This window comes from Lepidochelys olivacea (genome assembly GCF_965140295.1).
Source record: "Lepidochelys olivacea isolate rLepOli2 genome assembly, chromosome: 1".
Lineage (NCBI taxonomy): Eukaryota > Metazoa > Chordata > Testudines > Cheloniidae > Lepidochelys > Lepidochelys olivacea.
Window position 1 is genome coordinate 339260765 of NC_140411.1, and position 14087 is coordinate 339274851.

General features: G+C 42.1%; 1 protein-coding gene across 4 annotated transcripts in view; it reads left to right on the top strand.

Moving 5' to 3' along the window:
* The window catches only part of BEND7 (BEN domain containing 7), a 75623-nt gene that overhangs the window by 39415 nt on the left and 22121 nt on the right, over window positions 1–14087 (top strand). For 3 of the 4 annotated variants that reach the window (XM_084648788.1, XM_084648785.1, XM_084648787.1), the window contains exons 7-8: window positions 545–664; window positions 10428–10478. In XM_084648788.1, the coding sequence (XP_084504914.1) occupies window positions 545–664; window positions 10428–10478 (171 nt within the window). The remainder of the gene's footprint in view (window positions 1–544; window positions 665–10427; window positions 10479–14087) is intronic. The other variant, XM_084648786.1, reaches the window with a different exon arrangement.

Below are 14087 nucleotides of genomic sequence, written 5' to 3' on the forward strand. Positions count from 1 at the left end.
TGTCCCCTTTAAAGCAGTTTGTTTTTATATATGTTTATAAAAGTTCAGGGTCCTCTTCTATTTTGCCAATATGATAAATGCCCACTGAAGGTTTAGGACTTCTTCATATCTCCTGTTTGCTAGCAGCCTGACAGACAAGATCATGAGACCAGAAGGCCCAGGAGGAGACCTGCAGTTCTCCACTAATGCCAAAATGAATATGGTGAACCGGCAGTTATAAATATCTACCACTCATGAGGCTTAGTTCAAAGTTCACCATTTATTGTACTACAGATTTTCTGTATGTGACATAAATGAGATGTAGACATTCTCTCTCTTTCTCAGGTTTTTTTAGGCAGTTAATCAATATAGTATCTAGGCACAAAATAATATTTTTAAAGATAAACACACAGAACATTGAATTGACCTCTGGCCTTGCTCTCCCAGTTTTGGCCACTTTAACTTCAGTTTTTTGTTGTTGTTGTTTTCATTCTCCTCCTCCTCTTTCCCCCCTCCTTCTCAATTTTGATAAGACACTTTAAAAAAATGGTACCTTTTATTTTAGTCTTCACAGAAAAATATTGCACTGCTAACCACGTGGATAAACTTCCTGGCCCCAGAGACTGGGTGCAGATTCTACAGGATCAAATTAAACTGGCAAGAAGACGGTTAAAAAGAGGCTCAGGTGAGCATGACAATGTCCGAAATAGCAACTTAGCATAAGACTAAAGTCATAGAGCCTGATGTTTTTCAGAGGTCAGCTGAGCACCCACTGCTCCCCTTGACTTTAATTGTCGTTGTGAGGGCTCAGTACCTCTGAAAATGAAGCCTGTACACTTTTGGCATGTTACCGCTAGAATGCAAGATGTGGTGTTTTGAATGGTAATAGTCTTAAAGTATGTCTTCACTCTAGAGTTAAGTCAGACTCTTTCTCAGGAGTTGCCTCTAAGCCCTTCCTGTCCACCATACACACAGCCATCTCACCTGAGTTTAGTGGTGCTTTAAGCTAGCTTCCCAGCTGGGGCTATAGACTACTAGAGTTAGGGGCTGCTTTCACTCGTGCTGATAACCTGCCCATTTCTCAGTGAGGACACAGGCTAAATTTCTCAAATGCTGAGAGTCCTCCAGTACCTTTCCACAATTCTCCCCCATGCGCCCAAAGGGACAGACAAGTTCACCCACAATTCACTGAGAGAATCATAGAGCTCAGTTTACTGCAGCCCAAAGAATCATAGGATCAGAGGTGGATTACTGTTTTATGGGGCCCTGGGCCAGGGCAAGTGGGGACCCCTTCCACTTGCAGTCCCCCCTCCCAATGGCACTCCTGCTGGGGAAATGGGTGTGGGGTTTGCCCCACCCAGCACGGGGATTGGGGCACGGGGGCTTGCCCCGCTCCGCCCGCCTGGTGCTCCTGCCGGGGAGCAGGGTCGGAGGGCGCAAGCTTCCCCCACTCCCCGGCAGGAGGTCCGGGTGGGCGGAGAGGGGCAAGCCTCCATGCCACATACCCGCTCGCTGGCAGAAGCGCCTGGCGGAGGGGGTTGTGACACGGGGGTGCCCAATTGGCCTGGGCATGGGCGTCATTGGCTTAGTGGCTAATCCGCCACTGCATAGGATATGTCCCCAGAAGTCTTAGCACCTGACCCCCATTGTGTGAGGCACATCATTTGCATCACACCAATAACCCTTCCTTACAGCCACCTTTCTTAGGACATGGCTACACTGGAAACTTCAAAGTGCTGTCGCGGGAGCACTCCCGCGGCAGCGCTTTGAAGTGCGAGCGCCGGGAGAGAGGTCTCCCAGAGCTCCTGGTAATCCACCTCCACAAGGGGATTAGCTCCGAGCGCTGGGAGCGCGGCTCCCTGCGCTCGGAGCCTGTCTACACTAGCGCTTTAAAGCACTCTGACTTGCTGCGCTCAGGGGGGTGATTTTTCACACCCCTGAGCCAGCAAGTTAGAGCGCTATAAAACGTAAGTGTAGCCAAGCCCTTAGTTTGCTTTCTTTTTTTCTCTCTTCCTGCTCCTCGCTGCAAATAAGTGCGTTGTTTCTGCTGGTTTAAGGAACAAGATGAGACACTGAACCCAAGTGTCCGATATGACAATATAAAGCTCTAGGCTTCTGGGCCAACTGGAGTTATTCTAACCTGTTGAAATTGTGTGTGTTTATGTATTACCCTTTTTTTAAAAAAATTCCATAGTGAATTCTAAAGGTTGAATATTCAGCTGGCCAAAGAGAATGAGATAGATCATGGCAGATGAATGAACTGTTGCCGTTTGCTGGATCCATGCACCAAAGAGCCAACATTTTCAGTCCTGAGCTTTGTCTGTAGCATTCGGTTAGGCAAGTATCTGAGGTAACTGTGCAAAAGCTGAGGCATTCTTTTATCACACAGTTCTGTCAACACCATGGGAAGTACACAGAAAAGTGTAAGGGTGTAAAAGAAAGGAGGAGGTGAAATAGAAACAAAAAGGAGGAAAGAAGTGCAGATCATTTGCTAGCATAAAATAATGCCCCTCTTCAAAAAAGGTGAGTTTACCAAATCCCCTAGACTATCAAGCCGACTCTCTGCCCTTGAACATGAGGTTATGAGGTGAGCTTGCTAGTGAGAATCATCAGATTGCTTGTTGTTGCACAGCAGCATCCTTTCCTACCATTGATGGAGGCTTCAGAAGGCTACCTATTCCTCCTCGACTGGAAGAAATATACTATGGTGCAGTTCTTCAGTGACATGAAGATTCATAGATTCATATGTGCAGTGAAGGAGGCAGGCAGGGAGAGAGACTGGGGGCCCTTGGGGTGTCTGCAGAGATACAGAACTTTGTGAATAACTCCATTGACCTAATTTGATTTAGTTTGTTTTGAATATATTTTCTACATTCTTGTTTGCTTTTTTTCGTGTGCCTCTCCAGGATGTTAGCTAGGGCTGCAGCTCTACCGTGGGAGTTAGCAGTGACTGTACAGGTTTTCTTTTAAAGAGGGGCCACCAGGAACCGCCCCCACCTATGCTCTTTCCCCAGTATTGGGGAGCCTAAGTGGAGAATGCTGCATCTCAGCCTTAGCGGTAATAGGCTTCCTATGAAAAGATGAGTGAAACTGAGGCCAGTATACTAAACTAAGTGGGATACTAACTATGCCTGCCAAGAGATGAGAACCAATCAACCCAGTATGTGGCTGGACAATGAAAAGAAATACAGTAACCCATTAGTCCCATTTTCCAGTTACTATACGGAAGCTGAATTGTTGTAAAGGCTCTTTATTTTACATTGTTTCTTATATTCTACTGTATTTTTTTTCTACTGGCCCTTCACCTACATCCCAATCTCTCTGGGTCTGGTTGTCCTCTCGCTTAGGCCTTGTCTATACACAGGTTGTACCAGTATAGTTAAAGTGGCACTATCTCCCCAGAGTGGATGCAGTTATATTGGTATAACGATGCTTTATACAAGTTTTTTGCTATTCCCATATGGAAAGTGTGCTGGTAAAACAATTTTTTAAAAAAAAATTACACCCTTAATTGACATACACTGGCACTAAAACTAAAAACTGTCTGTAGATCTCTAAACTTGTAAATCGGGAGTAATTCCACTGAAGTCAATGGAGTAGAAGTAGAGTAAGTGAGAGGAGAGCTAGGCCGGGAGGTGAAATTCTGGCCTTTTCAAGTTAATGACAAAACTTCCATTGACTTCAGTGAGGCCAGGATTTCATCTTCCATATGTGGTTGCTTTTTTTTCTTCCTTGTTTACTTCATCCTCAGTTCTGACATCATCACAGAACTATGTAATAATCTTCCTAGCACAACATGCTAACAAAAGAGTTCTCAGAGCAGAGCTGTAGCACCTTGGGGCTAATTTCTTTCTTGCTTCCAAAATGCTGCTTCATGTTTTAAAACCAGATCCCTTTATTCTCGCTTTAAAACTTTGCATAATGAACGTAGTGCCTGGGAAAAGTGCTGGTCTATTTGGCGGTCCCAGAGACTGACATTCATTATTAGGGAGCACAGATATGCAGCTGGTGTTGGCCGTGCAAGCTTCCCCCACACTCCACCTGCCGTGGAGAGACCAAGGTTAGCAGTCTGTACTCTCCAGGAGTGAGAGTATAGGCTGCTAACCTAGTACCAAAGGCAATGCTTTGTGATGGGGATGCTTTGCCATTAGAACACAAACTGGAGTTTGGTCTGAATTCTCAGGCCCATATCCACAAAGGTATTTAGGTGATTCATTCCCATTGACTTCAGTGTGCCTCAGTTGCACCAGTTTACTTAAATGTGTGATTTTTAAATGTACAGTGTTGTTGTAGCCATGTTGGCCCCAGGATAGTAGAATGACAAAGTGAACAAGGTAACATCTTTTATTGGACCAACTTCAGTTGGTGAAAGAGACACACTTTCGAGCTCCTCAGAGCTATTCTTCAGTACTGGGAAAGGTAATCAGAGTGTCACAGTTCAATATAAGGTGGAACAGATGTTAAGCATAAGGAGTTTACACAAGTTGCAAGAAACTGTTCAAAATGAAGTTGGCAATTAAGATCTTTGTGGCATAGGACAAAGGAGAGAGAGTGGGTTACAAACTGTTGTCATGAGACAGTGTCTCTATTGAGTCCATGATTTTTGGTGTCTAGCAGAGTTATGAATTTAAACTCCCAGGCTTGTGTTTTGAAGGTGTTATGCAGCTTTCCTTTGAGGACAAGGACTGAGAGATCAGATGTAGAGTGATCATTTTCTACAAAGTGTTCGCCCGGGGGCGGGATAGGGTGTTTTTGTCTTTTATCATTTTTCTCTGTGAGTTCATTCAAGAGTGTAGTGATTGTCTAGATTCACCCACATAGTTGTTGTTCTTGCATTTGATGCACTGGCTGAAGTACACCACCTTGTGATAGTCATGTGTAGGACCATGGATCGTGAAAGGCATGTTGTGGGAAGTATTGATCATCACAGCAGTGGAGATATGGCTGCAGGTTTTGCATCTATTGCTCTGGCAGGCTTGACTTTGAATTGGTGTGTCCTGGTCTTGTGGGTAGCTTACTTCTGATGGTAAGCTTAGTGAGGCTGCGGGTGTTGTTTGAAGGCCAGAAATGGGAGTTCAGGAAACCCTGGTTTCTTGTAACATGTGTTCTTTCACCAACAGAAATTGGTCCAATAAAAGATATTACCTCACCCACCTGATTTTTAAGTTGATTTATGCAACTTCTAGTGCAGACACTCTTAAATCAGTTTAAGCTCTGGTCTACACAGTTTTTGTAGTGCTTTAACTATACTGGTATAGAAACAGATTTAGTTACACTAGTACAACCCTATAGTTATAGCTGTATACATGTGTAGGAATAAACTGTAAGACACCTTTTTTATTGGTATAACTGTTTCCATACAAAATCACACCCCCTACTGAAATAGTTGGATCAGTCCATAAACAGTGTAGTCCAAATCAGAGGGGTTGTCTACATAGAAAAATTTATTCAAATTGAGGTAGTGTGTGTAATTAATTAAAGAACGACTATTCCTGATTAACTCTGTGTGTGGGTGCTCTGATTCTGGAATAACTCCCCATGTATAACTCCCCAGACGTATCCTAAGGGCATGGCTACACTTGCAGATGTAGAGCGCTGGGAGTTAAACTAGCCTTCCGAGACCACAGCAGCAAAAGTGCTGCCTTGTATTTACACTGTCAGCTGGAAGCACACTGGCATGGCCACATCAGCAGCTCTTGCAACGCCACAGAGAGCAGTGCATTGTGGTAGTTATCCCAGCATTCAAATGGCTGCAACGTGCTTTTCAAATGGGGGGGAGGTGGTGGAGTGTGACAGGGAGTGTGTTGTGTGTATGTGGGGGGAGAGAGAGTTGGTTTTTGGGGTGCTGAGAGTGTGTCAGCATGCTGTCTTGTAAGTTCAGAGAGCAGCAGACCCCCGTCCCCCTTGCCTCTCTCTCTCTCTCACACTCACAGCAAGCAGCATTCCACAGTAATGGTTGCTTTGTCCTGGAGCAGATAAGCAGCCGGCTGTCAGAAACAGAGCTTTGAAAGGGGATAGCCTCATTCCTATAGCCGAATTCAAAACAATGACAAGAGTGGCCACTTGACTTAAGGGGATTATGGGATGTTTCCGGAGGCAGATCAGAGTGCAGTAATGCAACACCTCGTTCACACTGACTCCCAGGCCTTTCAGCCAAGGTGCAGCAAACATGCTTCTCATGGAGGTGGATTACCAGGAGCCCTCCAGCTGCAGAGTCCAGGTGCTCTACATGCCTTGCCAGTGTGGACGGGTTGGGAGTTAGGGCACCTGGGGCTGCTTTAATGTGCTCTAACTTGCAAGTGTAGCCAAGCCCTAAGTTCCAAGGTGCCTAAAGATCTTATTTGCAATTGAGTTAAGCTAAACTGGTTTAAGATTTTGTTAAACTGATATAAGAGTGTCCACATTGGTGGGTTGCACCAATTTAACTAATTCAATTTCTAGCTAAGCTGGTGCACAAACTGTGTGTGGACAGGCTTGAGACCACTGTTTTTTTTTCACAAATGCCACCAAAAGCCGTTTGGCCCCTTCTGAGTTGGGCTGAATTTGAACTGCTGACTTGAAAGGGAAAGGCTCTCTATTCCATTACCAATCCTCTGATGCATTCAGTCCACCCTCTGACTGGGTTTTCTATTTAGGCCAAGTAGCTATTTGCATGTCCAAATGATGACAAATTATGTTCATGTGTAATCTTCCATGCTCAATCCTGTGGTTTAATAATTTGATAAGATAATGATGTAAACACCAGTGTATTCCCCTAGCTGTCTGTGGCAGTAATACCTTGAGAACTCCAGCAAATGGATGGGGAGGACCTGCTTTAGTGCTGCTTTCTTTAGTATTTACCCTCTTGAGTATTTTCAAATTAAACGATATTCTGATCACAGGATCATAGATGTTGTCCAGCTTCAACCTTCTTTATCAAATTTGGCTCATTTCCTAGAATTAGGTACAGAATAGTCTCTGACTGGGAAGGCTAATCAACAAACTGTTTTTTAAAAACCCCTGTTCTCTCTCTAGAAAAAACTTCTCCTGGGTAGGTTTTGAAAGGTTGTTATCCTAATACAAATAGAAATTAATTTAAGGTTAGCATCCGCTATAACATTTTTTCATAACTGGAAGTAGTCTTATTTTGCTTTGGATTTTTCTCAGTCCCATTAGATTATTGCCTTAGATCTGAGACTTGGGGTTTTTCTTTTAATTTGCTAGATCTGAGAATAAAGCTGTCATTGCCATTAAATTTTTATTGGCCTTGTTCAGTCTTTTCAAATTTCACAAGTTGGCTGTCACAAGGGAGGAAAAAAGACTTTGAGGTTAATGTTACAAATAGAAGTTATAATTAAAATAAAATAGCATGATAATATTCTTCACCTTTGACTATTGGTCCCACTTCATACAATTGGCATGGCCAAAAAAAATCCACATGTTTGTATGCATTCTGTGGCACTGGATCATATTGCCAGTTTTATCCCCTCCACAACATCTAGGCTCAGCTCTCTGCAGCTGCTGGAGAAGAAGGGCTATTGGCCAGGGAAAGAGGGACATGAAGTTGAGGGAAAATCAGATGTATACATTTCCCTTTTTAGAACAGGATAAATTACAATGCAAATTGCATTGTGATTTACAGCTGCCCTGACCAGCAGTAGCTCCCATCGTGTAGTCTTGCCATGCTACAAAAGGGGAATATGGCTAGGTGGTTAGTGGACCAGCCAGCGACAACACAGCCAGAGACGCAGCATGTTGGCGCAGAGATTTAAGGAGGGCCATGAATGGGCTAGTCTCAGCAGGAAACAGCCCTGCTGTTCTCATCATCTCTGCATTGAAACCTTCTGGCTATTCCACTCTATCTCCAATAATAAAAAAAATGGGGCATGAGCCACACATCTCTTGTGATAAGTCCTCTCTCCCTTTTCATGCCTTGAAAAGGATCTGAGCCATTATTTAATGGCAGTATGTTGCTAAAAGCCTCCATATAGACAGGAATGCTGGTACAGTATGACTAAATGCTCCTAAAGCACAGCGTGAGTAAGAGCTCTTCATGCAATATGATTTTACTGATTAACTCAAAAACCTTTAAATACTGTACATAATAAAGGAAAATGAAGCGGCGCTATGAAATCTGCTCAAACTTTTCAGGTGTGATTGGTGTGAAGTAGTCACCTGACATGATGGTAGTAGTTGCATCATTGTACTATTGTTTATTTTAAACATTGCCTGATTACAATGGAAAATGCTGGGGGCGAGAGGAGAAATTTTTTTAACAATATTAAATCCATGCTGGACTGTGCTGTCTCTCCCACCCATGTGTTGAGACCTCCACTCCATCATTACCGCATCTTCCTATGTCTTGTGTGGTATTCTTCTCCCCTTCTGTTTGTGTCTTTGCCCCTCCTCTCAGTCCTCTGCTTTCTCTGGTCCTCTCTTCATGATATAATTAATACACAAGGCATCTGTGTCTTGTGAGATAGCAGATTCTTGCTAGTGCTGATTTATGTTTAGCAGCAGACACAAGGGCAGATAGTATGTTGGATGGGAATCACAGGAGTAACATTATGCATTCCCGGCCAGTATTTTATCTAGATTAAGTAAAATAAAGACAGCAGAACTAATAAGGGCAACCTCTGTATTAACCTCTTCATTCCTGCACATACATGCTTCTGTGCAAGCAGCAAAATAGCAGGTGCACATTTACCAGACAGGTACATTCCGCAGCTAGCAAAGTGATTTTGGAAAAAGGTCTGAAGGACATGGCTACAGGAGTGTTTACAGCAGTTACCAAACTATTTCTAAACAAAGAATATAAGAGAGTTTCAAAATTCCAATGAGAGGGTCTAATCCTGCTTGCCTTGTCATGCAGGTAGGCTCATTGAAGTCAAGACAAGTATGATTTGGCTCATGGCCAATGGATGTGGTGTTTGAAGGCAAACCACATCTTCCTGTTTAGAATGGAATGTGGAAAGGTGATCTGCCTCAGCATTTGTAGGGTCAAGGTGTTCATTACTAATTTGTGAACTTGAACTTAGCTTGACATGCTTCCCCAATAGTCATCTGAAACATCTTCTGTTGGGAGCCAAGGGAGCTCACTGGATGAGGGCTCTGAAATAGGCTGTTTAATGTTGGCTCTGAGCAAGTCATAGTGCTTTAATACCTTCAGCTATTTAAAAAGTAAACTAATTCTTGTTTTCAGTGAGTGGGGTGCTGTTTGACAACACTGTTAAGTAGGGTGACCAGATGTCCCATTTTTATAGGGACAGTCCCGGTTTTTGGGACTTCTTCTTATATAGGCACCTATTACCCTCCACCCCGTCCCATTTTTTCACAGTTGCTATCTGATCAACCTACTGTTAAGGGTAATCAGCACAAACGACCCAGTTAAGGACATGCACTGAATTTGGTTGTTCAATATATCTGTATTACTTTGGCCAGTTTTTGATATCTGCGAAGTCGGGGGCACACTACAGTGGGAATGTACCCATTGCTTTATGACCATGATCCTCGTGGGGGAAAAAAAATATAAATATCAATATATAAGGAGTGGTACATGAAATAATAGTACAGAGATGGTGTATTGGAGCTCCTGCTTACTCTTCTTGCCACTAGAGATTAAAATCTTAGCAGTGTTCAAAAAAGATGTAGAAATTTGTGTGTGTAATGAGAACATCTGAAGTTACATTAGATGGGGTGTAGAGCCTGATCCAAAGCCCACTGCAGTCACTGACAAGACTCTCTTTGGCTTCAGTGGGCTTTTGATCAGTCTTGTAAATTCTCATGCTTCAGGACATAAGCCAGCAACTAAGGGCCAGATTTACAAAGGGATTTAGGTGCCTAAAGATGCTGATAAAACCTACTGGGTTTTACAAAAGTGCCCAAGTGAATTTGACACCTAACTCCCATTGACTTTCAATGGGAATTAGGGGCCTAATCTACCCAAGTAGGTTCCAGTCTGCATCTTTAGGTGCCTAAATCTTTTTGTAAATCTGGCCCAAACTGATTAGGGTTAGGAAAAAAATCACTTTGGGCAGGCTATTACATAGTGGTCACATTCGGGGATTCTTGCACCTTCCTGTGAAGCATCTGATACTGGCCACCACTGGAGACTGAATACCAGGGTCAGTATTACCACTGGTCTGATCTGGGATGGCAATTGTTACGTTAAATTTACAAAATTATTGTAAGCTTCCTATATCAGCAGGAGTTTGAGTTCTTCAAGGGGGCAGTGTATTACTCCCATCCAATGGCCAGCACAACTGCAAATTAATACCCAGACTACCTTTCCTAAGTTTGCATTTTTATTATATGACATTTTCGCACAAGCAGTGACTGTTTAACTGGATGCTAGCAAATTGCACATGAGAAGTGTAGATAGAAAATGCAAAAGCACTCTATGTAGCTTTTTAATCATATTCCTTTATTCAGTAAAAGTAATGAGATTTCTTGTTTATATTTGTAATCAGCAGAGACGACTGACTGCGATGAGAAACTGGACATTTCTCTACTGCAAACAGGTAAAATGCATTAAGTTTTTTATCAGGTTCCACTTCTTTATTTATTTATTTTGCATAAAGCAGTTTTCAATATTCTAGGTATGGCATATACAGTCTGGGTAATCTGCATACAAGGCCCAGATGTCTAAGATTTGAATGCCTAGTGGTTGAAAAAAAAAAAAGAGAGAGAGAGAGAACATGCACCAGAATTTCACTATTTTTCCCTTGATTTCCTATTCATAAAACCTCCAGTTTGACAGTAACGGCTAAGTGACACAAACCAGTAAGTGATCTTCATGACTCCAGATGGCAACTTGTGCTCATTCATGATATTTCTGGGTACTTTCAAAATTCTTGACACAACATTACTTCCAAGGACTGGCAAAGTAATTTGTATCATAGTGTATTTCAGTTCTGCATTGGTGTACTACTAGCAATAATATCTTGGGTTTACAAAGGGATTGCAAAGCTCTTTATCTGATATGGAAGGATCACTTTTAACCCCACCCCATTCCCTCAAAATGCACCCACCCCTTGAGTCAAACATGACAGTTGTTTAACAGCAAACAGCAGTACTATGCAACAGTCTAGGGCAGGAACTGATGAAGATTTCCATGTGCCATTGAAACTTCTAGTTGGAATTTAAGTAGGTAGGCCAAGATTTTTTTTGGTGATTTTTTTTGAGTGCTGCACTTGAGATACCCTACCAGGACCTGACTGTTAGAAAATGCTGAGCACATATCCTCCGAAAATCAGGTGTTCCAAGTTGGGCATTCAGAATAACTAATCATTTTTGAAAATCTTGACTATATAGATGGTAATTACCTGTGTTTTAAAATTTCACCAAGATGCAGCTTAATACCGCTAGACCCGAGAAAAATGTGGTAAAAGTCTTGAATGATCAGGACCTTGGGTTTACAGTTTCTCCCTCAGATTAATACAATATAGTGAATACTAATGAAAAAGACTCCTTGGAAATTAGTCACGCAATGTCTGTAAAGAATAAGTGTAGACTGTTTACTGCTAGCAATTGCTATATCCAGGGCAGTACTTTAACAGCAGCTCCCCACAGTGCTGTAATGTACCCTACAAACACTCTGTGGTGGTCATGAGAGCAGTATTGCGACACTTGACCCAGCCCACTATCTTCCCAATAACTCTACATAAGGCTTGTGATGGGTCTTCAGACATCCTCAGTGCTGAGGTGCTATGGGTTGGAGCATGAACTGCTAGCAGTGAGGCACTGGTGGTTGAAATCCTGTTGTCAGACCATGTGGAATTATTCAGGAGCAGGACCAGGACCAAGGGGACCAGGACCAAGCAGCTATAGTCTTGTTCATGGGGGGCTGGGAGCACATGCTACCTGATCGGAGCTGCAGTGCTGCTTTCTTAGCTACCCACTGAGCATTTCATGGTACTAGTTTGATAACAGATGCAGGAAGCTCTGGTTTTAAAGGTCTCTTCCAAGTGACATCCTGTTTGTTTCTGTTATCAGGGATGGAAGCAATTCTAGTAAAGGAGAACCCTAATAAATGTTATGTTATTATACAGTGTTATCTTTTCATTGCTCTGGTAAATTTATTCAGTACCAGAATTATTTTATTGGAGCCTAATGTGGTTTCTACAGTATTTCACATCTTACATTATTGGTGAAAATGAATGTGATGCACTGAGACAGCCACATTAGTAAAGAGAGAAGATTTCCATCCTGGGGATCTTATATTCTCTTTTCTGCAAGATTTCCAGTGTGTATTTTTGAATGTGTGCAGACTGCATGCCCATATACCTTTGAATATGCATGTGTGCACAATTCTAAGGCTTAATATTTGTCTTGCAGTATATATATCTCCCTGGGATCTGTGGGAGGATGCCTAAATTGACAGTGGAATAGTCATTTTCTTTTTCAGATTGTGTGTGTGGAAGGAAAAAAGGTGAACTCCAAAGGCTTTCAGCCAAGCATTTGAATTTCACACATTATTATATATGTACAAGTGACTTTTATAGAATGACAGGTTTCAGAGTAGCAGCCGTGTTAGTCTGTATCTGCAAAAAGAACAGGAGTACTTGTGGCACCTTAGAGACTAACAAATTTATTAGAGCATAAGCTTTCATGAGCTACAGCCTAGTTCGTCGGATGCATAGAATGGAACATATAGTAAGATATAGATTTTCTTTCTCCTGCTGATAATAGCTCATCTTAACTAATTAGCCTCTCACAGTTTGTATGATAACTTCGAACGTATCTTTATGTCAGGTTTCAGAGTAACAGCTGTGTTAGTCTGTATTCGCGAAAAGAAAAGGAGTACTTGTGGCACCTTAGAGACTAACCAATTTATTTGAGCATGAGCTTTCGTGAGCTACAGCTCACTTCATCGGATGCATACTGTGGAAAATACAGAAGATGTTTTTATACACACAAACCATGAAAAAATGGGTGTTTATCACTACAAAAGGTTTTCTCTCCCCCCCACCCCACTCTCCTGCTGGTAATAGCTTATCTAAAGTGATCACTCTCCTTACAATGTGTATGATAATCAAGGCAGGCCATTTCCAGCACAAATCCAGGTTTTCGATTAAGTGAGCTGTAGCTCACGAAAGCTCATGCTCAGATAAATTGGTTAGTCTCTAAGGTGCCACAAGAACTCCTTTTCTTTTATCTCTGTGTGTGTGTGTGTGTGTATATATATATATATATATATATATATATATATATATATATATATATATATATAATCTTACTATATGTTCCATTCTATGCATCTGATGAAGTGGGCTGTAGCCCAAGAAAGCTTATGCTCTAATAAATTCGTTAGTCTCTAAGGTGCCACAAGTACTCCTGTTCTTTATATAATGTATCAGTAGTTAATATTATACCATTCTTGGGACTAAATCAGTTTAAGTGATATACAGCCAATATAATTATGGTAGTTATAATAAAGGTTACTGAAGTAGGGAGCCAAAATAGATGCCTTCCATCGAGGAGGCTGGTAAAGGAGGTCGATATAACCTTTATAGCGATCCTCACCTGTAGATTAGATTCCCTTGTACAATAGCTGGTTTTCAGCAGGGATGTCACTGGCGGATCATTTAAGGAGAGTCTCGGATGTGATCTTTTCAGCTGGCTTGTGTGTTTAAATTGCAAGCTCTCTGGGGAAGAGGTGCTCTCGTACTGTGTGTTTGTTCAGTGCCCTGCACAATGGGGCCTTGATCTCTGGAGGGGCCTCAAGGCAGTACCATAAGACAAATAATAAATCAATAATGGTCAAGGGCAAACTGATTATGTTAGTCTTCCATGATGTAGAGAAAACCTTTGACACAGAGTTTGAATAGGATTACTTGAAGGGAGTGCTGCAGGAAGTGGGACTGGGAGCAAGAATGGGATGCTGAATCTATTTATGGTGTGTATATTTAAAACGTTTATTACCTGGGTATCCAAGAACTAGACAAAATTGGGACACAAGAGAGTCCAGAGCAAGTGAATTGAATAAGGTTTGGATAAACATGGACAAATCAGATGTCTTTAAGCTGCATAGAGGGATGACTCAGAGGTGCCCATTCACCCCTTTCTTTGTCCCTGCGGAAAAAATAAAAAAAATCTGAACATGGGGGATACAGGCTGAGGAATCCCAG